Raw genomic sequence first — 27322 nt, forward strand, 5'->3', positions numbered from 1 at the left:
AAATTTGATTGGCTTTGATTACTACAATGGTGAATGAATTTGAAATATTACAAAAATAGGTCTAATATGTGATTATTTTCGACCTCTAACTAAGGTAAAATATGTCAATTTAATTCATAACAAGAACACGTAGCAATATTTAAAAACAAAAAATATCAAAAATTTCTCGGAGATTTTTTTAACGTATCACTTTATCTGTTTGTAACAATTAAAATTGTTTGACGAGAATTAAATTGATTAATGTTCAAAAATTATAATTTGAAAATTTTAATTAAATGATGGACTAAATTAATATAAATTAACAAATTCAAAAAATAAATTGGGTATTTTCTCATTTATTATAGTAGAAAAGTGTAACACAATTTTACACGCTTCTCTTTTAAATAAAAACTTTATAATGAAATTTATAAACAACTATTTTGCTTGACTAACTACAAGTAAGTATCAACCCTCGTGAATCTTTATTAAAAGTGAAACAAGTATACTATCAAATGAATAAGGACGATAATAGGTAGGGTACTATACTATTCGTTATCATATTTATAGTTTAAAAAAATACTCATACCCGTACTCGTATTTTCTTGGATATCAACTTTAATATCCGTACTGTTATTCTCTGGATACCTAGTGTCCGTATCTATACATATTACCCACACTTTAACTAAAATAGATCGATAAATAAATGATATTGTTGTGATTAAATTTAAAAATTATCTAAATATCTTAAACCAATCATAAAATATTATAAATCAAAATATTTTCCAACTCAAAACATTTTAAATGCACATTCGTTACAATACACATTCAAATATCCATAATAATACTTTATGAAGTTGCAAGTCCTACGATAATATTATTCGAGCTCTGTAAAAACAATTGATAGAAAGTTGTAAATATAATTATAAAGTCACGATTAATAGGACATAACTCTTAGTTATAAAGTCACAATTATTTATCTATTCATCATAATCAAATATTTAAAAAATTTACAAATATTTATATTTCGATTATAAATATTGTAGCGGTCCAAAGATATTAATAGATATTAAAACTTAACAAAAAAAATCAATTAAACTAACTACTGATATAATAAATAAATAAATAAAATATTTATATAAGTGCGGATTCGAGACGGATACTATAATACCCGTACTCGGACTCATACCCACTTAATTTTGCGGATAATTACTTATAACCGTATCCATTATAAGAATTTTAAGCCTATTTAATTTTTATTTTCGGGCATTCAGTAAATCTATATCTAATTGATATCCTAAAAATGAATACCGTCTTGAGACTTGCATTTCCCGCAAAACAGAGGGGGTGTGGGGCACACGGAAGAAGACATGAGCCACAAATCTGTGGGGTCTTCTAATTCAACCCACGGTATTATATACATCCCGATGGAAAACCTGTAACATTAATATAATGTGGTCGGGAAGTTAGTATTATAAGAACATCATGACTTTAATTATTTATTTTAATAAAAATTAACAATTAATTTTGATGATTATTTAAATAAATCAATAATATATTTGAGTTAATAATATAAAATTAATTTAATGACTAAAATAAAAGAGATAAAAAATAAAATGATAAGATAGTCTCGTGTTTCAATTTATAATAACAAATTAATAATTGTTATACTATTTTTAGTTATTTTGAAAAAAGAACATATTTTAGTGTGTACAATGTTAGATATAAATATCCCGTCTTAATTCCACGGCCTAACTAAAATTGTATAACTATGACATGTTTGAATCTACTTATAAATAATTTATCGATACTTATTTAGGGTATCAACAGTTGTGGCATTGTATTGAAATAGCTTATAAAAACAAATTAGATAGAGTCATAAATTAATTTTAGCAAACTCGGTGAAGATATTTCACCATTTGGCTTTTCTTTTTTAGTGGGTCATTTTAAAAAAAAGAAAAGAAAAGAAAAGCCTAAATAGTAAGGACGTGGAGAAGAAGAAAGGTTTATCCAAAAAAAAAAAACGTAATATTCGGTTCTGGAAGGTGACATTACCATATTTAATTTTTTTAAAGTCTGTGGGAACGAGGGGTGGTGATATTTTCCTTTATCTAGATTTAGACAGGATTCAACTAAAAGTCCGAAAGAAAGAAAGAAAGAAAAAAAATATGGAAAGCGTGATTCGTGCCATTGGTAGGGTAGGTAAATAAATAACAATAGAATTAGTAACAAGTCACAACTACACAACAATTCTTCTCCTTCTCTTGCCTAACCCTCCTAGTTGTGGCGTGCGTGTGAGACTGAGACTGAGAGGTAGTAGTTGGGAAAAGTAAGGTGTTTTCAAAACGCAAAAGCAAAGCAGAGCAGAGCAAAGCAAATCAGGTATGTATTGTCTATGTCATTTCATTTGTAACAACATTCCTATGTCTCTCTCGCTCACATCCACATGGAATCGCATCTTATTTATTATTATTATTATTATTCTTCTTGTTTTGTGTGTAGCAATAGCAATAGCAATTTGAATGGCGAACATAGACATTGAAGGGATCTTGAAGCAGCTGCCTAACGATGGCCGTATTCCAAAGACCAAAATCGTGTGTACTTTGGGTCCAGCTTCTCGATCTGTTGAGATGATTGAAAAGCTTCTTAAAGCTGGGATGAATGTTGCTCGTTTCAATTTTTCTCACGGTACTCATGATTATCATCAGGAAACCCTCAACAATCTCAAGTCTGCTATGCAAGCTACTGGTATTCTCTGTGCCGTCATGCTCGACACTAAGGTAAAATCATTTCTCCTTTCTTATATCTATTACTGCTTTTTCCACCCACCCACACCTTCAAACTTCCTTTTCCCTTACTTTTTTTTGCATTTTCCAACTAATTTTTTCTATTCTTTTTTTTTTCCACGATGTTCAATTAAATTATCACTCCTCTTACATCACAATCACTATGTACATCATTTTAGTTTCTAGTTTGATTATCGAATTTTGAGGCTTTTTGCTGAGTAGGTTTTGTTTTTTGCTACTCTCTCTGTGCCATGATTATACTTCTCTTATATGTAGTCATAAGTTTGATATTATTAACGTTTTCATGTAGATATGTTCTTTACTGTGTTGGTTTTTTGCAGGGACCTGAGATTAGGACTGGCTTTCTTAAAGATGGAAAACCTATTCAACTCAAAGAAGGACAAGAAATCACCATAACTACTGATTATGATATTAAAGGGGATCAGGAGATGATATCAATGAGTTACAAGAAACTGCCTTTCCACTTGAAGCCTGGAAATACCATACTATGCGCTGATGGAACAATCTCCCTTACTGTATTGTCCTGTGATCCAGATGCCGGTACTGTTAGGTGTCGCTGTGAAAACACTTCAATGTTGGGTGAGAGGAAAAATGTAAATCTTCCTGGTGTTATTGTGGAACTTCCCACTCTTACTGACAAGGATAAGGAAGATATTCTTCAATGGGGTGTCCCTAACAATATTGATATGATTGCTCTTTCATTTGTTCGTAAGGGCTCAGATCTTGTTAATGTCCGCAAGGTTCTGGGGCCACATGCAAAGCATATTCAGTTGATGTCAAAGGTATTGCGTTCTTCTCCAACACTTGGTGTATGTTTGGTTTAGCTTTTGTCAAACTTAAATCACTTCCCAATACAATTTTGGCCATGATTTATAGAAAGCTACAAATTGTAGGTTTCACTTAAATGTGAGTTTGGCCTCTAGCCTACCGTGAAACCAAACCACCTATTCATAATAATATAATTTGGAAGTTCAATCTTGATTTAATTTTTTTATTAATGATTTTGTTTAATTAAATTTCAAGGTCGAGAATCAAGAGGGAGTCATGAACTTTGATGAGATCCTGCGTGAGACTGATGCATTCATGGTGGCACGTGGGGATCTTGGAATGGAGATCCCAGTTGAGAAGATTTTTCTTGCACAGAAAATGATGATATATAAGTGTAATCTTGTTGGCAAGCCTGTGGTGACTGCTACCCAGATGCTTGAATCCATGATCAAGTCTCCGCGGCCAACCCGAGCTGAAGCAACTGATGTAGCTAATGCAGTTCTTGATGGAACAGATTGTGTCATGCTTAGTGGTGAAAGTGCTGCCGGAGCTTATCCTGAACTTGCTGTGAAAATCATGGCTCGCATTTGTATTGAAGCAGAATCATCCCTGGACTACGGTGCTATCTTCAAAGAGATGATAAGGTCGACTCCATTGCCTATGAGTCCATTGGAAAGCCTTGCATCCTCTGCTGTACGCACAGCCTACAAGGCTAGAGCAAAACTCATCGTCGTACTGACGCGCGGTGGGAGTACAGCCAAGTTAGTTGCTAAGTATAGGCCAGCAGTTCCAATCTTGTCTGTGGTTGTTCCAGTTTTGACCACAGACTCATTTGATTGGACCTGCAGTGATGAGACGCCAGCAAGGCACAGCTTAATATACAGGGGTTTGATTCCAATATTGGCTGAAGGATCTGCCAAAGCTACTGATGCAGAATCTACAGATGCAATTCTGGAAGCTGCTCTGAAGTCAGCAACACAAAAGGGGCTTTGTAAACCTGGTGATGCGGTTGTTGCTCTGCATCGTATTGGAGCTGCCTCTGTTATAAAGATCTGCATAGTGAAGTGATGCAGAATATGTTATTTGCCGGCCTTGGTGGCACCCACCCACTGATTCAGGCAGGGTTATGTTATGTTTTTTTTGCTTTTCTACTAATAACTAAATTAAACTAAACTCTGTTGTTCGACTATCCTCCACTATATAATGGAGGATTTAGATATTAGCTGTATTAGCTGGTTGTTATTTTGTTGTTGTAGTTGATGAACTGAGTTTTGGTATTTTCTGTTAATATTGCAGAGTGCTTCTAAATGAGGTTCTCATGAAAATAATGAAACACACCGTTTCTTTTTATTAATATATTTATTATTTAATATATATATACATATATTAATATTATAAATAAAAAAATAAATAGATAAATGAATGGTAAGAAATGGGAAGTATCCTATCGGTGGGTGGTACTTTATTTTCTTACTGGTACACCGAAGAAGAAAAACAAACAAGCCTAAGCCAACACCACTCCATCGTTGCTGTTACAAATCAACGATAATGCCATCCCCTTTTTCATCATAACACATTAAGAGTGGTTTTGTTGTCGATTATGTCTGTGTTGAATTTCTGATTCGGATCCTTCACATTCACATTCTTGTGATTCCATCACCGTCACTTTTGAGGATAAGGTTAAATCATCATCCTTCATAGTTCCTCAGCAGCGCGTGCAGTTCTCGCTCCCGCTCAAGCCCTCGGTTCAGATCGGTGTTCTCTCATGCTCTCACGGTGTTCATTTTGTAAATAAATTGTTTATGACTTGTAGCTTTTATGAACTAAGCCTTGGATTCCTCATCAAGCATCTTGAAATTTTGGATAGGTGCTTTACTTCTCTAACATGAAGCTGGTTACTCTCATGCCTTCATTTCATTTTTTTTTTGTTGCAAATCTGCCCTATCTCTGTATATTAGCATCGTAATCTGTCAATTGAGGTCTTGCCAGCTATTCTGAGAGTTGTTGGAGAACAAACTTAGTTGATTCTCCGTAGTGGTGAGTTGACGACGATCATCGTCATATATTTTTATAATGCTATATTATTATTTTTTCTCGTTTTCTATGTTAAAGTATTTATTTAAAAATTTAGGGAACACAAACTTTGAAATTTATCTCAATTTCTTCATTTATTTATTTTAATGGTCTTTGTTATATAATATGTTATTAGTTTGATTTATGTATGAGTTAAAAATATTTAAATATTAAATTGTTATGCGATTGAATATGTTTTCCATGAATTACGATGAAATGAGATATGATTTTAAATGTGTTTGAGAAATCGTTGTTATAATTATGACATCATTAACGGTGTTAGGTGCACCTAGTTACCTCGTTTTGATTAGGGAGAATTGTCCATTAGATGGAGCCGCCCCTATGAGAAATGTCATCCGTAGGAGGAGATGAATATCAACGACATGTAAGCTCCCTAATTGATACGTGATGATGCGTTGCAAGATTGAGAGAAGAGAGTTATCCCTTAGATGAAGCCACCCCTAAGGGAAATGTCACCCTTAAGAGGAAAGAGTTATCAATAAGATGAAGTCGCATCTTGGTTCTCAAAAATTTGTATTTTTACTTGTTTGATTTTTATGATGATTTTAAGGTTATTTATTTTGATTTCGCTTCGCTATTAATTGAATTTTTAATATTTCTATCTGAACAACTAAATTCTAAGTTAATGATTTTATTATGTGTATAACATAATCGCTACAAGATTGTAAAACAATTATTCGTGTTTTTTTGTGTTTCCCTTCTAGTTGATGGTGATTGTTGTCTCATCACTAAGTCTTTGTGACTTACTCCTTCACGTTGTTTATTTTTTTCAGATTCACATGCAGCTGAGTAGCAAAATGTTAGTAGATTCAAGTCTCGACCATATTTCTTTTTGGTATGCACCTTTGATCGATGACCATTTTTGTTGTAAAGTTTGTTGAGTCTGATGTAATTTGCAACTATTTAGAGTCTAAAAAGTCTTTTTGGGAAATATATTAAACAATTAGGTTATGCTCTTTGAAATATGAATTGATTGAGTTATGATTGTAAATAGTAATTTTATAAATTTGGGAATGTTGAAGTTACATAGGATACTCTGTCATAATTTCGAGAAAAATTATATATTGTTTTGAAATGATTATTGAGAACTAAGTAGTCGCTTCATTATTAAGTTAGTTGAGAGACTTGCCAGACTAGGAGTATAGCTTGTGTGCGGGTCACAACATTTAGTTTTGGGGTCGTGACATATAATCCACATTTCTTTTCGATAAATATGATAGTTTGGGGGATAATAGTCTTCCACAATGATATTCGACAAATCTAAATTTACTAAATAGTTTTTTAATTTTTTATTTTAATTTTGATGATATGAAAAACAGTCAATGAGTTTTAACCTTCATTGATTTGTTACTATTGCTTTGAGAGGAATTAAAAGTGAATTTAAGTGTACAAAATCAGTTTATGATATTTTTTTGGTTAGAAGAAGGATGTCAAAGAAGGTTCTTTTAGTTAGATAATAGGTAAAAGTATTGAATAGCTATTTATTGTGGTTCCTTGTAAAATGGACTTACAAAAAGATTGGTCCAATATAGACCACTTTTATTTCAACCATTAGACTAGATTATCTACCAAACTTATTTTAGGTTAGTTCACACTAAATATAACCACTTGAATTTAAAAAAAAATAAAAATCAAACTCTATCTCTCTCATCGTACTCAATCATATTCTCTCTCTCTCTTAGTTTTGGAATCTTCGACCTGAAACATCATCAAAGCATTCTTCAAATCTATCTCTCTCTCTCTCTTATATATATATATATATATTATTTTTGTTCCTAGATAATTAGAGATAAAAACTCATGTCTATAACATTGAGAACAAAAAAGGAACAAAATGTCATTTTTTATCAAAGAAATTGAATAGACCCTATCTTTAATTTAGGACAAAAAGAAAGGTTAATGGAATTGCAAATCTTAATGTTAACAATTATATGATGTTACTAGATTTTATATTTTTGTGATAATTTGAATTTGATGTTACTGGAATCGTTTATGAAAAGTCATCTAAAGTTTAATAAAAAAGATTGGTGGAGATTTTCAATTTTATTAATTTTTTTTTAAGAAATTAAATTTTTCTCGATATAGATTGAGAGGGATGGTGGAGAAAAGTGAAGAAGATAAATTTAGATGAAATTTTGGTAAAGATAGATAATGTGAAAGGTCACACGTCTGAGAGGGATTGCATCTGTAGGGTATATGGTATAATGGTGAGGACGTGAAAAATTTAAAGACAAAATTTCATAGTCTAGCATGAAGAAAAAAAATGTAAAAGGTCCAAGCTAAATAGACTCATTTATTGTATATAAAACGTTGTTTTAATAAGACATTTTTTTTAAATAAAATAAAAAATTAAACAACTATTTTATTCCCTAGAGTATTATCACTTGGATTTTTATTGTAGTAAAAAATTTGAATTAATTTTTGAATTATTAAAATATTAATTAATTTAATTTTTCATATTACAAAAGTCAAAGACAGTAATTATATCTTATTTAATAAAATGTATTTTAAAAAAAATATTTTATTGATTCAAAAACTCTTATTTAATAAGATGTATTTTTCAAAAACTATTTTATTGATTAAAAAATTAATGTGAATTTTTAGTTGATACTAAAGTAAAAAAGAGATAAAATTCACATTCGTAAAAAAAAAAAACTAGGTAACACCAAATAATTATTGCGAAAGAAAAGTACATCCTTAATTTTATTGATAATATATATATTTTTTTGACAAACAAACATGAAAAGAGATAATTTAAAATGTATCTATTTTTAGTTACCGACAATTTTAAAATTTTAATTTCCATAATTCATAAAAAATAAAATAAAAAACAATTTGAATCCCATTAGCATGTTGTTTTGTTTAATTATATTAAGAAAAGAAAAGAATTATCCAGTGGAAAGATGAGGATTGAGGAAGGAAATAGAAATAGAAAAAGAAAATTGAAAAAAGATTGATTAGAGGAGAGATGAGCATGGCGTGTGGATGTTGGCACTACTACAACCGTCCCCCGCAGTTACTGTTAAAATCCTCCTTGCGTCTTTCTTCTTCTTCTTCTTCTTCTTCAACTGTGTTTTGTCTCTCCTCAAAATCCAAAGATGATGATGAAATTGATAAATCCGAAGCTCCGATTAAAGGTTCTGGAACCACCGCCAGAGGTCGCAGATTGCTCAGAATTCGCCAAGACAAACTCCAACGGGAATACGACCGGCTTCACAATTACCCTGCTTGGGCTAAGTAAGTACTATTACTCTCTCGTGTTTCATCTGCATTTGCATTTGCATTTGCATTTATGAATGTTGTTTGAATGTTTAGAGTCCTTGAAGATGCTTGCAAAAACGATACTGAACTACGGGCTGTCCTTGGAGATAGTATCGGCAACCCGGAACTCATGAGGAACCGCGTGGAAGATAGAATTCGAAAGAAGGGTAAAGACTTTCGTAGGTCCAAAACTGGATCTGTTGTTGCTTCCAAAGTCACCTTTAGAGAGTATGTTATGGCATTCATTCTAAACACTCACTATCTTATTCATCTTTTTATTATCAAATACTTATATGCCTTTTTTGCCTGCAGCTTCAATCCACTTGATTCCTACATCTGGTTTGAACTCTATGGATCACCATCTGATCGCGATGTTAATCTAATTGGCAGTGTAACTCTCTCTTTCTTTAATACTATATACTTACATTCCTTCATTCAATCTTACTCTTTCATTCATCTCAATTATGCAGGTCATTCAAGCATGGTATGTCATGGGTCGCCTTGGTGCCTACAATTCTTCAAATTTGCAGGTTAGCACATTTTCACTATGCTTTTCTTATCATTGCTTCATCTATGACTCCTACAATTATCATTCATTTCTACTTTCTGACTTGTACTTCTTCTCTTTTAACAAACAACCTATTCAAGTATCTTCAATTTATTGCAGATGTCAAATTCGTCAATGGACCATGATCCTCTCTATGATGCAGATAAGGGTTCCAAAGTGATGCCCTCATCTTTCCATGATATTAGTGACATTGAGTTCCAAGATAATTGGGGACGTGTTTGGTATATTATCTACAACTCTGTTCTTTTTTTTTTTTTTGAAAAAATGTGGTATTATGATCTTGCACTGAACTGAGGTTGAAAAACTTCAATTACACAGATTAAATTATAAACTGTACATTAACATTAACCACAATAAAACTCCTTTTCACTCTAGGAGGGACAGGTAACATGGATCCAACGATATCATAAATCATGCCTATTGACAAACTATTTAAATCCCCATAACGTTCTGAATAGTTCAGCCTATATGCAGTCTCCTTCTTCCTCTTACTATTGGATTATTCTCCATTTGATTCACTCTTCTTACTAAGGCTTTTACACCTAAGGCAAGATTTTACCATCTTTTTTAAATAGATGCTACCCCAAGCTTCTCTTTAAAGCATCCATTCCTAATCCTTTAGTTTCCCATTTATTTCTTTATTCGTTTTTTGGTTAAAAAGCATGTATTGTGGCATTGTATCTTCAACATGTTTAGTAAGCACGTGAAAGACCAATTGAAAAAGAAATGGGCTCAAAATTGATCCTTAATGCAATTCTATAGTTATAAGAAAGTCTTTTGTGACCTCTTCCTGTGTTCACACTAGTCGTGACTCGTGATCTCATCTAGGAAAGAGGATAGTCTTATTGTTAGAGGAGAGAGACTGAGAAAAGTTATAGGTCAAATCACTAAATGTGATTGACGAGAGAAGACACTGTCATTATGTGTTATTTGATCCATATGATCGACTCCATTTAGTGGAAAAATGCTTTGGTTTATTGTCGCTGCCTGCTAAATAGGTATTTAAAAATAGGGAAGTTTTCTTTATTCTTATACAATTTCTAGTATGTAAAAAGTTGTAGAATTCTAATTTAAAATGTAGACTTAATAATTTGCAAACAACTAATAGCAATGCCATTAAGTTAAATACATGACAGCAGTAGAATATGAAAGCGCAGCAGGGTATAATTTTTAAATCAAAATTCTTCCCTAATTTGACATGTTGTAGAGCATTCACTGTAAAACTTACAAGCTTCCATGAAAAAAAAATGTTTCATATAAATAGTATATAAATGTGAAATATGTGTTCTGATCAAAATTCCTGTTGGTTTGGTTCAATATATTTAAGCTCTAGACATATCTTACTTTCAGGGTGGACCTCGGTACGGCTGATTATTTTGCCATTGATGTGCTTCTCAACTGCCTAACTGTTTTAAGTTCGGAGTAAGTTCAAATTACCAAACTACAACTACTAATGATATAAAGAATATCTGTACTATATTTCCAGGAATGCTTTTATTTTCTTTTGCAAAAACATTTATGACTGACCTCTCTCTGAATAACAGATATCTTGGTATCCAACAAATTGTTTTTGGTGGTCGGTGCATGGGTGATTGGGAAGAGGGGATGACAAACCCTGAGTATGGTTACAAGTACTTCAAGATATAAACAGGGACTCAATTTTGGTTCAAAAAATGACAGCAGGAGGTTAAGTAACAATATGCATTGTTGAGAAGAACATGTCCTTGGGGTGGGTGTGATGATTATTTTAAACTCCCAAGTTGTGCTTGGTTGCCACTTGCCCGAAAGAACTTCTTGTGCTATCTGGAGTTAGAAGTCTTGAGAATCAACTGTTGTGTTGTGTCTGACATTGGAACTAATAGTGACGAGAATAAGGAGCAGCTTGTGAATCTCTTTTCTTTTCAAAACTGAAAATATATCGCTAATGACAGATCAAAGTAACAAAAATTATCTGCCAACAATTAACAGACAAAATGACGTATCAAAACATAAGTAGATTTATAGTTAAATTAGACTGTTACTTTGGTGATGTGACATGTAAAAAAAGCATATTTAGTAATTTGCTATGTTAGTATCTCTGGGTTAAATAAGTTATCCTGACGCTTCGGTGAATAAGGTACACCATACTAAATTAAATTGTGTATCTCTCAAAGATTAGTCCTTTCAAACTGTTTTAGATTTAGTGTTTTGGGTCTGTCTTATGTTTTTAATTCGGCGAATACGGTACACCATACTAAATTAAATTGTGTATCGGCAAATATGGTACACCATACTAAATTAAATTGTGTCTCTCAAAGATTAGTCTTTTCAAACTGTTTTAAATTTAGTGTTTTGGGTCTGTCTAATGTTTTTAAATCATGATCAAATTGTCGTGGGAATTGCATATGACCTAATGCCATAGCAATTCCTTTCTGCAATCTTTTAGGCACTGTTTTCGTTTCAATTTAGTTCCTATTGCAGATAAGGAAGATTCTTTGTTGTTTTCAAAAGTATTTTTGTATGAGAATACCGTAACAACCACCTTTGCTGACTTTTTCATTTTGACGTTAAAAAGTCGTAGAACCTTTTTTTTGTCAAACCAACTAAATTTCATCAATATTTTGCTTTCCCTTTGCGGACCTCAACAATTGTCCAACTCCCATACGATTGTCATTTGTGTGCTTTACTATTCTTTCGTATGAAATGATACATATAGGGGCAAACAAGGTTACCTAAAACATAAATTGACTGTAGACCATGTTGCAAATACAATTGTTGTACCCGTTGCAATTGCAAACAAAGGCAGAAAATGCAATGTACAATGATACAGCTGCATAGGTAACCTGAAACATCTCTCATCTATAAAATCCATAACAAAAATCTTACTGAGACTCTTAAATTGCAAGTACAAAAATTATAATGTCAGCCGAACCATACACCAACTCATTTATGTGACTTTTAGTTTAGTTATTCATGCTTGTTCTCCTTAAAACTGAATTAGTTATAATAAAATAAATGGTCATGCTAACAAATGACATAAGAGCACTTGTTAAGCAATCCAAAAATGAAACAAACAAACAAAATTATGTAAAAAAATCACTTTTTAAGATATCAAGGCATTGAGTTCACAACTTCCAAAGATATATCCTCTTTTGATCTCTTAACAAGTGTCCCAAGAGCACTTGTCCTAAAATAAAACAAGGCCACCACATCGGTTCACCTATGATGATACAGGATAAGTTGTCACTTCACTGCCTACGTTATATAATACACCGTAATGCTACCAATGGCATTGCAAGAAAATCATACAAGATTTTTCATCTAAGAAATATGAAAGGGGTCGCACACAGTAGTGTCATACTATGTATGATGGCACCTAACCTAAGGCACTAGTAACAAAAATAATAAACTTTCAAATAAGATTAGATCGTATCAGAAGTAGTATTGCGCAATATTACGTTAGTTGTCGAACAGAGTGAGATCTCTCCAGATTAAGCTTATAGACAGCACTGTGCAACCATCAGTAGAGGGCCAGCACATCTCATCAGCTTTGGTCTCGTTACGTGTATATGTAGTCGAAGAATCAGCAGCATCAGACTATCAGTGCCGCCACTTATCATGACTCATAAGTGTTAACAGCAACAAATAAATGTACATGCATGACAGGGCTTCACTCGATGCCAAAAGACAACGCATCAAACTATTCAGTCAGAGTCATGAAACATCCTGAAGTGCCAGATTCAACTCATGTGCAAATTTTGCAATTGATCCTCCTCTTCTACAGATGAAGGGACAACAAATAATGTGGAAATTAACATGAGCAATTCTAATTCTAAATCATCCCAATACATTAGGCTTAATAAATCTCCTGATTATTTATAGGACAAAAGTATCGATATTTTTTTAGCTTTCAAAACATTTAATTAAGAGGAATTAAAGCAAATCATTAAAAAGTATCTAGCATTACTCATTTAGCACAGTCCGAATCTACTAAAAGTCAACAAAAGGAAAATACTTAAAACCAGGTATATGGATAAACTTAAACAGGTACCTCATTAGAGAAGGTAGAAAACGTTTGACTTTTTCAAGCTCGACAAAGCAGAGGTTGCAACGCTCTAGTCTGGACATCATTAACGATCAAAAAATAAATAGTGTAATAGAATATATAAGAAGTAAAATAAAATAAGTCATGGAGATCAGTTAACACCTATTCTCTGCTTCGATATCAACACCAACAGAGGGTTTAGCTGATAGGGTTGAATAGATTACTGAACCAAATATTCTGACCAGGTTCAATAACATTTCCACGGATATAGATAGATGCCTACAAATATGTCAATACCAAAATTGTCAACATAGAACTAAATCTATAAAATTATAATTTGTTAAGGTAACTAAATAAAAACCCATCCAAATTCCTCATGTTCTTTATGGATATAATCAGAGTGAATCACATGTAATCAAGAAAATCACCAATTTAGTCCCAATATTGTAGAGTTGGACAATGGATCCTCAAAATTAAAAAAATTGCAAAACAATCAATGATGTTGACAATTCTTAATCACATCAATCACTCAAACAATTTTAGAAACTAAATTGACCATCCAAAAAAACACAATGTGATCGAGAATTTTCACTTAGAGAAGTAAAATTTTATGCCCTCGGTAGGATCTGTCTAACCCTACATTAAAAATGCTGTCTTATTCAGACAGAAAAGGAGACCACACTTACCTATCCGTTTCACTTTGTAAAAGGTCACTTAGAAGAGGCAAAAGACCCGTACATAGGTCAAGTGTGACAATATCCATTTTCTCCATTATAATGCTAACAACATCAGCAATCACCTGGAATAAATACAATTAAGATAGAAGTATTATTAGAATCAATATTTGCTAAAAATAAAACATGCATCAAATTCATTTATACCATAGAGATTAGAGAATACACAAACTGAGAAGATGTAACAACAGAAAATAAGCAACTCAAAAGGCTTACAGTATGATCACCCATCTTTGCCATTGTGCCAAGGACCCCTGTAACATCATTTCTTTCCCAACATCTGAAGACCGCCTGAAATATAATGGTTTCAAAATTCAGCAAATTGGTCACTAGTAGTAGGTTTTGCTTATTTACCAAAATTCCATTTAAACTGCACTAAATAGAACAATTTATTTTATATTAAAAGGGTGTTTTGCATAAAATCCATGTTGTCATTGTGCAAAGTGCCTACTTGACTAACAGCTTTTTTAGAAGGGTTTTTTCATTTGATAAACAAATTTCTTAGCAAATAATGTTCTGAAAATGTGTTTTCTTCTGGAGCACACCAGTTTGTATGTGGTATACTGTAAGAGGACATTGTAAGAAATAGAATATCCAAAAATATTTCAAAGTGGGACCTCCATGAATTTCACCCAATAGGCCAATATCTTAGAATAAATCTTTGACGATCTCGAAGGAGTGGTTTCCATACATCATTAATCATTATTTGTTTTCTTATATAATTAAGACTAAAAGTCCAACATTACTGTAAATAAGGCTTATAGCTTTGTCTTTCGTAGCACATCACTGACAGCCTATGCCAATAGTATATACTATGATTTCTGCTTTCCTGTACCTAAATCCCTATAATTTCAACAGATACACTGTCCTTCAATCTTGTTTCTCTCTACTTCTCTAATATATTGTCTTCTCTTATCGTAAAAGAAAAAAAGAAAGCTGAAGCACATGATGTCCTTCCAGGTTGCCGTCCTACAACTCTAACTTATTTGATATTTAATTTAATACCAAGCAAAGACTTTCGCTCATTATACAAATATCAGACAACCAATACAAAAGTAAGAGTAAGTTCAAAGAACAAAGAAAAGAAAACTAATCATAAAAAAATCACAAGATCAATCATCAATACCTGCAACTTAGATGAACGTCCATGCATTGAACTGGTAAATTCATCATGTTGTTCCATCAAATCAGCAATAGTATCTTCATCGCTAGCAGAAAATGTGGCCTTCTCAGTTGATATGGAATTGGTTCTCTGTTTAACATCCAGGGATAAGTGAACAGAGTGAAAAAACAAAAGAAAATAAAGCTGCCGCCTCAATATAACTGCATCAAACACGAAATTGTTTCTAAATCCCCGTGAATTCTCCAAAGTTCAACACAGCTGTCTTATTGTACCGTTGCAATGAAGGCAGATAAAGTAGCCCAATAACAAACAGTAACGGTGGCCACAATTAAGGCAGATTTTCCAACATTATCATATCTAATATAAGTAGAAGTAGGAAGAAAAGAAAAAAAAATGATTAAAGAACAAACTACGAAACAGTATAATACCCCACTGAAAGGAAGCGCATGAACTGATGGTGTTCTTCCATGAGAAATTCTGTGTCTAGGTTCCTCAAAATTAAGAGAGCGGTCCCTCCTTTCCAAATTGAGAACTGAGCGCATTCTCCCTACATAATTTAAAGAGCACAAAAATAAGAAACCCTTTATATTAATGAATAATGATATGATTAATCATCAACAATTTAAAGATACCTCGGTTCAGTTTCTGGACCCCACCTTCATCTGTCACAAGAAAGAACTCCAAAATTAGCAATGCACCATCCAACAGAATAAAAGATTTCCAGATACTTACGAACAAATGCTCATCAATCATTATCATTATAACAAACATAACATGGTCAGGCAGGATTTCACACATTTTGAGGAGCTTTGGTACATCCCGAGCCATTTATAACAAGCAAATTGCTTTAGAAAGTTAAAGGCTTCCCGCAAGTTAACATTTTGTCTAAAAATCTGTCTTACAATTATTAACAGCATATTATCTTTAGATGTTATAATGATTGAGAAAACAAGTCATCCTTTTGCACAACATCACATGCTTGCGGTGGTCCAAAGTATATAAGCATAATGGCTTGCTAGACATTTAAGGGTCAATATCTGTCATTGCAGTTTGTGGTTCATCTTCATAGTATCAAATTGACTTGCATACAAAGGTTATTATTTTTCATTCGCACAGACATGTTGAGCATTCTAAGTTTATTCCATTCTTTCTACTTTTCTTTTCTGTCTCTATGATTCTAGAAATCGAACATGCAACGACTTGAACAATTGTTATTACATTAACAATATAATTAAATAGATTATTACCTTGAGTTGAGCTTACAGAAGCAGGCAAATTATTTTTGTCTGCAAATTCACTACACTTAGAAGCTGCAAATTCTGCTACAGGAGAGAAAGGTGGCTTATCCACATCATCTCTGCTGTTCGGATATTTACGTACATCCACTGCCTTTGATTGCATTGATAATGGCATTGTATTTCCAGTAACACCAACGTCTTTTCTAGAATCGGCTACAGGATCTGACCTCATGCTAGTTCTGGGGACAATTATAGGTATAATATCTGATTTGCCAATAAGTGGAACATTTGATGTTGTATGTGATTTCAAGGAACTCCTTTTCTGAGATGTTGGATTAAACACTGTTGTTGAACCACCAGATACTGTTCTTGAACCTGAATTCAAATTTATCCTTTGTGGAGTACTTGGTGCACTTCCCGTGGCTTCATGCAAGCATAAGTCAAGTAATTAGGAGTTATGGCCATAAGCATATTTATGAACCATAGGATCCAAATGGATCAAAACAAGACAGGGATTAAACAAGCAATTCAACCAAATCAAGTGCCTAAAAACAAATGGAAAAAGTATAAAAGGAGAAAGGATATATACATGCCAAATATTTTCCTTCCTTCAAGGGGTCTGAATCTTGAGAAACTGACAACCTTCCAAGAGATCTTGTTTCCTTCAATAATGGATCTGGGTTTTGTGAAACAGATAGCCTAGCCTTAGTTGTGATCTCGTTCAGTACAGTTGTATTTCCAGTTGAGGATTTAGATTCTGAATGACCATTTAGTTGGTTCATAGTATTAAGTGCATATGGTTCTATACGCTGGACAAGATGTTGGAAATACAAAAATGGCACATTAGCATCAAATACAACTATAACTAGAAGCAGTAATAATTTCTCTGAAAGATAAGTGCATCTACCGAGATGTCCACGACCCAGACTCCAACACAACTTTGATTGTATGAGCAGCCAAGAAGTTTCCCTTCATGAACATTAAGATCTGACAATCTAGACCAACCCACATCTACCATATCATGGGATCTTATAGGCTCCCAAGAGAAAACCTAAACAAACCAAATGGACAATTATCTAGATAAATAGTTATCTCACATAATCAACTAAAATAGGAGCATACCTTCAAACTCTCATGTAAACCACAAAGTAGGGTCCTCCCATCAGGACTGAAAGTAAGAGAACGTACTCCAGTTGTCTAAAGTACAAATATCCAGAGTACTTAGAATATTTCAAATAAACCAAAATCAACTTTACTAATGTCAATTTTAAACTCCATCCAGGAGAAAGTAGTAAAATTGCTATAACAGAAAGTACCTCGGGACCGGTTGAACCAATAAGCTCAAAAGTTTCAAGATCCCAAAATTTAACTGTCCTATCAGCAGAGCCTAGGCATGGGAAATAAAGAAATGAAATAAAAATTAAACTTGATTTCATTCACTTAAAAAAAGGAGGGAAAAGTAGAATCCAGCACTGTATGTGATGTAATCATGTAAGTAAAATAACATAGAATCATCAAACAGACGGATGTGTATGCTAGGTAAGCCCAATGGGGTTGTTGGAACTTGTAAGTTATGTTAGACTTAGTGATTGCATTTGTTAGTTAAATTAAAATTCTAATAGAATTTGGCAAAGATAGGCTATAAAAAAATAGTGAGGGGTGTTGTGTTTAGTTGGAGATTTGTGTTATGAGAAGATATCAGGCTCCCAAGATTGGTTTTCATATTTCATTATGTTTCATGATGATTTCCTTATTTAATTAGGATTAGAAGTCTAGTAGTTATCGTGATTAGTTTCTTTGTCAAAGATTAAGAGTGTAGTATTAGTATGAGTAAGGGTCAGTGCTTAGTTTTTTGTATGATCATATCATGGTCACAATTCAAAGTCTTCATTCTTTCTTTCTCCTCCTTTCTTATCTAAAACCCTATACTTCAGCACCTTGAAAGTAGAAAATTGTTAGAATATAATAAAATATATTTGTATATTATATTAGATATCTTAGTTTATCTCCAATGATTAGTTTCAAATCTTAGTTTATCTACAATGAGTAGTTTCAAATCTTAGTTTATCTCAAAGATTAGTTTCAAATCATAGTTTATCTCAAAGATTAGCTTCAAATCTTAGAGTATATCTTAGTTTCCGTATTACTTATTATTATATGTTTCATGATTTCCCTTTATATTAATAAGATTATGAGGCGATGTATTTTTACAAATAGGGATTAGTGCTTGGTCTTCTGTATGAAGCTATTATCAGGTTATTATCATACTCCTTCGGTCTTATTTAAAAGAGACGTTTAGATTATTTGTTTTGTCTTAAATATAAGAAACATATTATACTTAAGTGTATTAATTATTGAAATTCCATTATACCCTTCATTTAATGTGAGTTTTATTTACCTAGAAATCATCTCCCCTATGCAAGTGAATTTCATTTAATGAGTGATAAGGGTATTTTTGGAAAAAATTAACATTAACTCATTTAAATGTGTTTCCTTGGTCAATGTAATTTTGTCTTTTGTTTCTTATAATAGGACCAGAGGGAGCAATATACAAGCTCTTATTATTTTTTTCTCCTTTTATCTAAAACTCTTAACTTCAACAAAAATAGAGTGAAAACAAGGTAACATTTTAGTAATTACTAGTAGAAACATTTCAATTAAAAATGGAAAGAAAAAAAAATATCATTACTTGTCAAGGTACTTACTCTTTAGATTTCATTAGAAAAGTAAGACTAACCTGTTGCTAGTAGAAACTCACTGGGGTGAAAATCTATACACTGGATCTGGCCCTCATGACACTTGAAATCGTGCAAGAGTTTTCCCGCAGTCAAATCCCACAACTACAAAATGTATGCATTATAATTATAATTTATGTCAAGTTTAAGGGGGGAAATATTACAAGTGAAGTGCCAGTACGACCATTTAAGCCTAGGTTTTTTTTGGTGGAAAGTAAGGGGCAAGCCCCAAGAAAAAAAGAATACACACCTCTAGGAAAAGTCTACTTACACTATCACAATCCATAGAAATATTAAGATGATATATTGCAAATTATGCACCAAATAAATAAATGACAGATGAGCCAAGAACTTCACAGGATTTTAAGAAGTCGCATACCAAAGTCTGTAAAGATTAGATAACTCGCTTCAAAATATTGTGATTTGTAACAGAGGGGTCTTATTCTGTAAGAAAAAAATAAAACATTGATTGGATAGGAGAAAGAGCTAATACCATAAGAGTGAGGAGTGAGGACAGTATCCACAACAAGTGGACAAAGGAATCAAAAAATATTTGTAATTAAGAGAATCAAGAATGCAAACCAGCAAGGCTGTTCGATCTCTCAACAAGCCAAGAGGAGAAAGTTCTTGAAGCAGCCATAAGCTGAACACCAATGAGAGACCAATGAATAGAAATCTATCCTAAAGCAAGTTCATGGCAAAGGATTCCAAATAAATGCAAGCATTCCTCTCGGAGCAAATGCCCCAAATGATTATAAAAACGAGAATGCAGTCTTAGCCTCTTTATTATTGGCAAACCTCTTATAAAGAGCTGAATGTTGAGAAAGAAGGTCCAGGCACATCAAGAACATAATGTTATTTTGTTTGGACTATGAAAGGTGAAATGATATGCTTCAACAAAACCACTCTACACTCCCCTAAAGAGCAGCCAACCCAAGAAATCCACAAGTACAAGTGTACAACTAGGTGAAAAAAAGGAGAAGAAAAATTCATCTTGCCTAACATACCAGGATTAAAACAAACTGCTATTTTCCGCGACCCACAATTGACAACACTGCCAACAATACAGCTTCGGGTGTAATAGAAAATGTAGGAGTGAGAGAAAACAAGAGAAGAGTGTTTGAGAGGAATTGTAAATGAATGCTCAATTCTGAAGAGTATAATACAGCTCATATGTAAGTAAATGTGCAGACTGACTTGTAACTGAAATACCTTAATGAGCAACAGAACTTACTGACTCTGGCACATTTTTTGGTGCACAAGAGTCACCCAGTCAATCTATAATAACTTAGCCTAGCTATACTCTGATAGGTCTAACTACCCGGTAGGTACAGACTCAACTGATATGTAGTTCACATTATATATACATAAACACGTGTATTTAGTTGCATCTTTTGCATTCATAAATAAAAAATACTTGATTCAAATTCTCTCTTATTATTTTCAAGCGTTTTAACTCATTTTTCTCACCTAGTCACCTACTCACAATTATTATGGTAACCTTTCCTGTTTGCTCGACCAAGATTTCATGTTCCAGGTCTAATGGTCAGTGAAGTAGTGTTTGAATTTGCTCTTTATCTTAGAGGGCATCCATCATCATCATGTGTAAATCTTGATGCACAATTTTGTTTCACTCAGTTGTCTTCATCACGTCCTCCCCAACAGAATATCCAACAATTCTTAATAATGATTATTTGAGACAGCACATGCAATTATATATAGGTTGATATGATTGATTATTTTATTCTTTTATAATTAGAAAACAATAATAAATAGTACTTCAGTATTTCTTGGAAACTGGCAAATAATGTTGAAGGGTGACACTGTAAGCATGTGGGTTTCAAGAAATAAATAATAGAGAAATATAAATAAATATATTTATGTCGAATGATTACAAAAACTATGTTATGGAATCTGACTCCATTAATATCACAAAAATGGAAAGCAATTCTAACCTTCACAGTATTGTCTTCTCCACCTGACACAACCCAGCGTCCATCTGGGGTAAACCTAATTGCATTTACCCCTCTAGTGTGGCCCTTGTACGTATGAATACAACCCTTCTTTCTGATGTCCCATATCTTAAGATTAGTGTCTAGAGAACCAGATGCAAAGAACTCTCCAAAAGGATGGAAGTCCACTGATGTACAGTTGGACCTATGACCAGTAAGGGTACGAACAACTACCAAAGAAGTAAAAGAAGTAATATATCAGTACGAGCAAAATAAATATGATAAAAATACTGAGTAAATTTTATGAGACTACTCAAATCTCTATTCATCAATATGGTTAAAGGAAATGGCAAGCAACAACATACTCTTTGCCTCCTCTAAGTCCCAAAGTTTAATAGTACCACTTGCAGCTCCAGCAGCTACCAACACTTCAGAGGAATCAAAGTTTACAGAATCTATTCCACTTGAGTGTCCTGATAGACTCTGCAAAAGGTGAAACACTCTACTAAAAAATATATATATAATGTGTAGTCACTATACGTTATATCAGCACATATTAATAGTATCATCCCTTACTATCATAAAAAAAAAAAAAAAAACCTAAATGTATGTGTATGTAAGAAACCAATCACTTGTAAGTCCCAAGGGGATACCATCTGGCATTTGTTTCATGATTAGCAAATTTGTTACCAAGAATAACATTACCAACGATATAATGATGGAAATCCTATTCCTAGGAATTAAAAATAAATTTATATCGAAATTTAATTTCTACCTTTCCCTTGGGAACGGTTTCATGGGAATGTGGAAGCTGTTTTTTGCCTAGAAATCTTTAAAGCACTTGAAGAATTGTTTGTAAACTTGTCATAGACATAGATAGGATTACATATTTCTAACCCATATATTCCAAGAAACATGGAGTCCTTTGAATTTATTAAGAAAGAAATAAGAAAGATATTGGGATAAAAATTAAAGAAAGATGAGGAGAGGAGAACGAACCAGGATAGCATTAGGTTTACCAATAGCCCAAAGATTGACCTTGTGGTCTTCCCCACCAGTAACAAGAACCCTAGAAGATTTGCGGCCAATCTTGAGGCAATTGACAGCAGAAGCATGTGCTACAAATTCCTCTGGACATTATTACATGTCAAGGCCAACTAATAATTGAGAGCAAAAATGAAAGACGAGCGCATAGATTAAATTAAATGAAACAAAATGTAAAGAACACAAAGGATACGCAGCTTATAAGCGCGCTTGGTAGTCATCGGTAGTATGCTGCAGTACAGAAATTGAAAACCCTAGAAATTCCAGTTTGGCCAGAAACAGCAACTCTGTGTTTGAGACATTCGATTCTACAGATCTAATTACCAGATCCAAACGCTGACAAAAAATAATTAATAATAAAATAAAATAAATGAGTTACAATTTTTTGACTGAATGGTTGGGTTGGGTCCAACTCCAGTAGATCAAAATGAAATTGCTTGTTTAAGGTACGGGAAAGAGCAGTTGGAGAAGAGAATGATTGCTTTATATAGGAGCAAGTAAAGTAATACTTGATACAGAATTCGTAAGCAAAGCAAAGCAAAGTGTGATTGATGCGTTGTTAAGCATAAAAAGATTTGGAGCAGGCAAAGCGAAGCGTAATGGTAATGGTAATGGTAATGCCAGCAGCGAGGGTTGAATTTCCTCCAATCCAACAGCACTGCAACAGCATTTGCTTTTAAGGATCTGTAAAAAGAGTACAAACACACCCCACCGACGAAGAAGATAGTAAAAAGCCGCTTTCACGATCTGTGAGTTGGGACTCTCCCTCAGTAATGATAATGTTTGCTTCGCTTGCTTACGTTCAAATTAAACTGTGAGAGTGGGAAGGTTCAAATTATAAATTAAGACTACAAAATATACATATATTTGTAAATAAATACCTCAGAAACAAAAATACATTCAACTAATTATCCCCCTTACTCGGCCCTCGGGGTTATACACATATAAATAAACACTATTGTTATTGTTTGTACAAGATAAAACAAATAAATTATTAGTTTTACTCTTTTATTTTTATTAATTTATTAAATTGATTTTATAATTTTTAAAATTAACAGTTTTATTTTTTTTATTAAGTCCACCATAATTAATTCGATGTCAATTCAGAGTTCAAACAAAACTTTCGACTTAATAATATCGATAATAACGATGTGATATATTTTAAATAATATAACATATGATAATAATTAACACTATGAAATTGTCTTTTAAAAATTTAATTTTTAACTTCAAATTTTTACTTTTATAATTTAATTAATTATATATAAATAATTAATATATCTAAATAATTATATATTATTAAAAAATATATCACACCATTTAAAATACATCGAATCATAATTTATTAGTTTAAAAATATAAATAACATATAAAAATTGTCGATTTTTCAAATAAAATGATTGATTCTGTAAATTAATAAAAGTATAAAGCTAAAAATTGAAATTCAACGTATAAAAATTTTATACCAAAGAAGATATATTTTATAAAAATTAATATATTTTATATTATTAAACATTACAGAGAATAAAGACTCATATATTTCCGTTGCAAAAAAATGCATAATATATGTATTAATGAATAAAAAAAACACTTGTATCACAACTAGCAATTTATAGAATCAACTAGATCTTAACCTCGTGTAATGTACAAGAGTAACCGTTAAAGTATTTTAATAAGATTATATTTAAGATTTTATAAAATTGTATAATTAAAAATAAAATTAATTATAATTTTAGTCTTTATATATTTACTGATTCACGAAATTAATCTTTTTATTTTAAAAGTCGATAATTTTGGTTATTTATTTTAATTTTTTAACTAAAAAATAATGACATGAGATATTTTAAATAATGTGACATATGATAAAATGAGGTAAAATGATTAATACCTATGAAATTAGAATAAAACATCATAAAAACTTATATTTTAATTTTGGAATTTTTTTTATTTTTAATTTAATTAATGATATACAAATAATTAATGTGATTCTATATTATAAAATTGTATGTCACATCATTGAAAATGTGTCAAATCATCGTTTTTTAGTTAAAAAAAATGAGAAATCGACTAAAAATTTTGACTTTTAAAATAGGAGACCAATTCTGTAAATTGGTAATAATAGAAGGATATGCAATTAAGTCTAAAAATAAAATATAAAATATTGTACACGTATAATTAATTAGAGGTTTGTTGAATTCTAAAACAATTTTTTTACTTAATTAACTCATTTACCGTATGAGATATCTCTAATTTATTATTTTTAAAAGCCAACAAACTTCCAGCAATTTTTTTTAATATCTTTAAAAATCACACACTTCTATAATAGTCGTTAATCATTTAACCTCTTTTATAATATTTTGATTTTTTTAATTAATATAAATAATATTTCTAATAAAATAGTTTAGGTCCGATAATATATATAACAAGAAACATATCATCATATGTTGCAATATCACTGTATCAATTAATTTGTTGTGCAAAAATGATTTTAGTATCCAAATTTTTGTTATCAGTTTTTATGTTATTAACTATTATTTTTGTTTTGCAGTTTATAATTAGTCAAAGTACTCCCTTTTTCATTAAGGAGAAAGTAACAATTTACATCAGTAACAATTTGATCAATCATTAGTTTGGTGTTCATTGTAAAGGATAAAAAATCACCAAAGTGGCTTTCAAACACTAAATGTTGGACAAAATTACACTTTCACTTTCATACATTTGACATTTAAAAAAATCCTTATATTTTTGTAGATTTTCATGAACTTATATATTTCACTCCTTGTATATTTATGTCGAACCATGAGACAAGCATGGTTGCAAAATGTCATTGAAAAATTAATACAACATGACTGTATAAGGTTAAACCGGAAGTTGCGCAATGCTATGGATGGAATACCAGTGTTGTTATTCAAGGAAGCCAATTTGACGAAGAGAGTAAAACTCTCAACATGCAACTTGATCAATATATTCTCCATCCAAATTTATGCACATTGAAGAATAAAAATAATAATGAAATGATATATTATAAGTTTTGTTATGTTTCTCATTCACGGTTATGAATTGTGAGTTTGATCATCTTCTTTCTCTCTCGAAATTTTCTTCTCATTTATTTAATATAAAAAAAATATTATTTTTATACTTTTTTATACAAAAGCTAACTCATATAAAGGTGATTTTTTCCAGTTTATTTTTCACAACATATATGAGTATATTGATAAGAATAAAAAATATCAATGAGTTCCCATTTACTGTTCCTTAGTTTGTTCTTCTGTTTTTTGCCCTTGTCATACTCTATCTTCAATGCTCTTAGTAGTCTTGACTTATTAACCCTCTTTTACATAACCTTAAATAATCAATGATATTTTTTAATAATGCATAAATATTATAATAAAAACATATATAAAAAGTAATTTAGATCAATATAAAATAAAAATAAAACATTTAATAGTATACCCAAAAAAATAGAAAACTTTGTGTTTCCTAAAAAATAAATTTAACTAATAAAATTTAATTATTTGAACTTCCAAATAAATAGATAAAAAAAATATTATAATAAATATTAATATTACTAGATTGAATATTATATCCTACGTTTGAATTCGTTTGAGTTTCTTTACCGTTAAATCTAACAAAAATATTACCTTAAGTCATATTCAATCATAAGTATACAATCTAGAATATGTTATATATTCTTATTTTATTTAGTTTCATCTCTCTTTCCTTCGACTCTTATTTTTATTTTTTAATTAAATACATTTATTATTATTATTACCAATAGTTTGTGTGTATAATAACGTTATTTTTATCAAATATATATAATAAGGCTCTCTTATGTTTACGTCTTGTTTTGACATTCATTAATTAGATTTATTTTTCTAGAATAATATCTCAACAAATTATACATCTCTATTGTTTATATAATAAAATTAGGGTAGAGACCATGAGTTTAGTGCAACATGGAAAATTTGGACTCTTATTTCTCTCTCATAACATTTACAAAACTCAAAGCCGCAAACTGTATATTTAAGTATAAGAAAGCATAATATTGTATATGTATTTAAATAGTCTACCTTAAGATATGTATAAGAAAATTTAAAAGCTATAAGATATAAATATTTGATAAAATAATACTTTATATTTAAATATAAAGTAATATTTGAGCTTATAATTTTTTATATTTTCTTTTATTTATATATTTTTTTTATGCAAAATAATTACCTCACTTCTCACACACTAATTGTTCTTAATTTTCTTATCAAAATAACTTAAAAAAATAATAATGTTATTCATCTTACAAGAAATTGATTAAAATATATATTGTTACATTCATTATTATTTCTTCATCTTCTAATTTATCATTGTGATAAAATTTAATTCATTTTTTATATCAAATTATAAATAGTAAATAAATTACATTGTTTTTACGATTACTGTTTATACGTATGAAGTTTGTTAAACTTTTATAAATTTATGTTTGTATTGTATTAAAAAAAGAGTAAATGATTTGCATGATTTTGATTTCAAAGTTTTATCGTTTTATTTTTCTACCACAAAATTCAGTAAAGTAAGAAAATTGGATAAAAAAGCCATATTTTTTTATTTTAAATTAAATAATTATGTCATTTTATATTGTTAAAATATAAATTTATCAAACATTTGAATTTCAATTAATTAACTTATCAACTATAAGTCATCAGTTATTAGCTAATTTTTCAACTATTACTCAAATGCTACTTAAAATAACGTTTCAAAATAAGTTAAAAATTGGTGGAAAAAACTCTGTTACCAAACACATATGTTTTCATCCAACAAGCTTATAAGCTAGTATAATAAGCTATGAGTTAACTTATTGACGTTACCAAAGAGTGCCTAAATGTTATAGAATCACAAAAGAATTTGACACTACATTTTCACTTAAAACTTTAAGGCATTAGGTATATAGATCATCACACTTATATATCCAACATTTAACTCATTATTAGTCATTGTGAGACCTAAC

The 27322-nt window shown here is 31.2% G+C and overlaps 3 protein-coding genes across 4 annotated transcripts; 2 read left to right on the top strand and 1 right to left on the bottom strand.

Moving 5' to 3' along the window:
- Positions 1–2213: 2213 nt before the first annotated feature.
- LOC101498888 (pyruvate kinase, cytosolic isozyme) lies at positions 2214–4901 on the top strand. The gene is made up of 4 exons (XM_004489126.4): positions 2214–2358; positions 2479–2756; positions 3104–3565; positions 3807–4901. The coding sequence occupies exons 2-4, from the start codon at positions 2499–2501 to the stop codon at positions 4617–4619; spliced, it is 1533 nt and encodes a 510-aa protein (XP_004489183.1). The 5' UTR covers positions 2214–2358; positions 2479–2498; the 3' UTR covers positions 4620–4901.
- Positions 4902–8517: 3616 nt separating this feature from the next.
- On the top strand, positions 8518–11625 carry LOC101499211 (uncharacterized). The gene is made up of 7 exons (XM_004489127.3): positions 8518–8881; positions 8960–9133; positions 9218–9296; positions 9376–9435; positions 9573–9694; positions 10824–10895; positions 11018–11625. Exons 1-7 carry the CDS (start codon positions 8613–8615, stop codon positions 11118–11120), a joined length of 879 nt encoding a protein of 292 aa, XP_004489184.1. The 5' UTR covers positions 8518–8612; the 3' UTR covers positions 11121–11625.
- A 910-nt stretch (positions 11626–12535) lies between these two features.
- Positions 12536–22692, bottom strand: LOC101499529 (katanin p80 WD40 repeat-containing subunit B1 homolog KTN80.3). Of its 2 annotated transcripts, none has more exons than XM_004489129.4 (18): positions 22517–22692; positions 22279–22409; positions 21645–21762; positions 21283–21509; positions 19330–19432; positions 17909–17979; positions 17715–17789; positions 17500–17643; positions 17182–17401; positions 16602–17015; positions 15987–16016; positions 15783–15901; positions 15358–15483; positions 14448–14522; positions 14184–14296; positions 13660–13776; positions 13504–13572; positions 12536–13227 (listed from the first exon to the last, which is right to left on the bottom strand). In XM_004489129.4, exons 1-18 carry the CDS (start codon positions 22542–22544, stop codon positions 13167–13169), a joined length of 2241 nt encoding a protein of 746 aa, XP_004489186.1. In that variant the 5' UTR covers positions 22545–22692; the 3' UTR covers positions 12536–13166. The 2 variants fall into 2 exon arrangements, with proteins under 2 accessions (XP_004489186.1, XP_004489185.1); XM_004489128.4 differs by having other exon boundaries at positions 12536–13230; positions 22517–22691.
- Between the last annotated feature and the right edge of the window lie 4630 nt (positions 22693–27322).

The sequence above is a fragment of the Cicer arietinum genome, chromosome 2, assembly GCF_000331145.2.
Source record: "Cicer arietinum cultivar CDC Frontier isolate Library 1 chromosome 2, Cicar.CDCFrontier_v2.0, whole genome shotgun sequence".
NCBI lineage: Eukaryota > Viridiplantae > Streptophyta > Magnoliopsida > Fabales > Fabaceae > Cicer > Cicer arietinum.

Excerpts from the sequence above, each read along its gene's own strand:
- LOC101498888 (XM_004489126.4), top strand. The coding sequence starts at position 2,499 with ATGGCGAACATAGACATTGAAGGGATCTTGAAGCAGCTGCCTAACGAT. Across the intron at positions 2,757-3,103 it reads CCGTCATGCTCGACACTAAG|GGACCTGAGATTAGGACTGG; the intron begins GTAAAATCATTT and ends GGTTTTTTGCAG. Across the intron at positions 3,566-3,806 it reads ATATTCAGTTGATGTCAAAG|GTCGAGAATCAAGAGGGAGT; the intron begins GTATTGCGTTCT and ends TTAAATTTCAAG.
- LOC101499211 (XM_004489127.3), top strand. The coding sequence starts at position 8,613 with ATGAGCATGGCGTGTGGATGTTGGCACTACTACAACCGTCCCCCGCAG. Across the intron at positions 9,134-9,217 it reads TCCAAAGTCACCTTTAGAGA|CTTCAATCCACTTGATTCCT; the intron begins GTATGTTATGGC and ends TTTTGCCTGCAG. Across the intron at positions 9,297-9,375 it reads ATGTTAATCTAATTGGCAGT|GTCATTCAAGCATGGTATGT; the intron begins GTAACTCTCTCT and ends TCAATTATGCAG.
- LOC101499529 (XM_004489128.4), bottom strand. The coding sequence starts at position 22,544 with ATGACTACCAAGCGCGCTTATAAGCTGC. Across the intron at positions 16,017-16,601 it reads TTCTGTAAGCTCAACTCAAG|ATGAAGGTGGGGTCCAGAAA; the intron begins GTAATAATCTAT and ends TTCTTGTGACAG. Across the intron at positions 13,573-13,659 it reads GATATCGAAGCAGAGAATAG|ACTAGAGCGTTGCAACCTCT; the intron begins GTGTTAACTGAT and ends AATGATGTCCAG.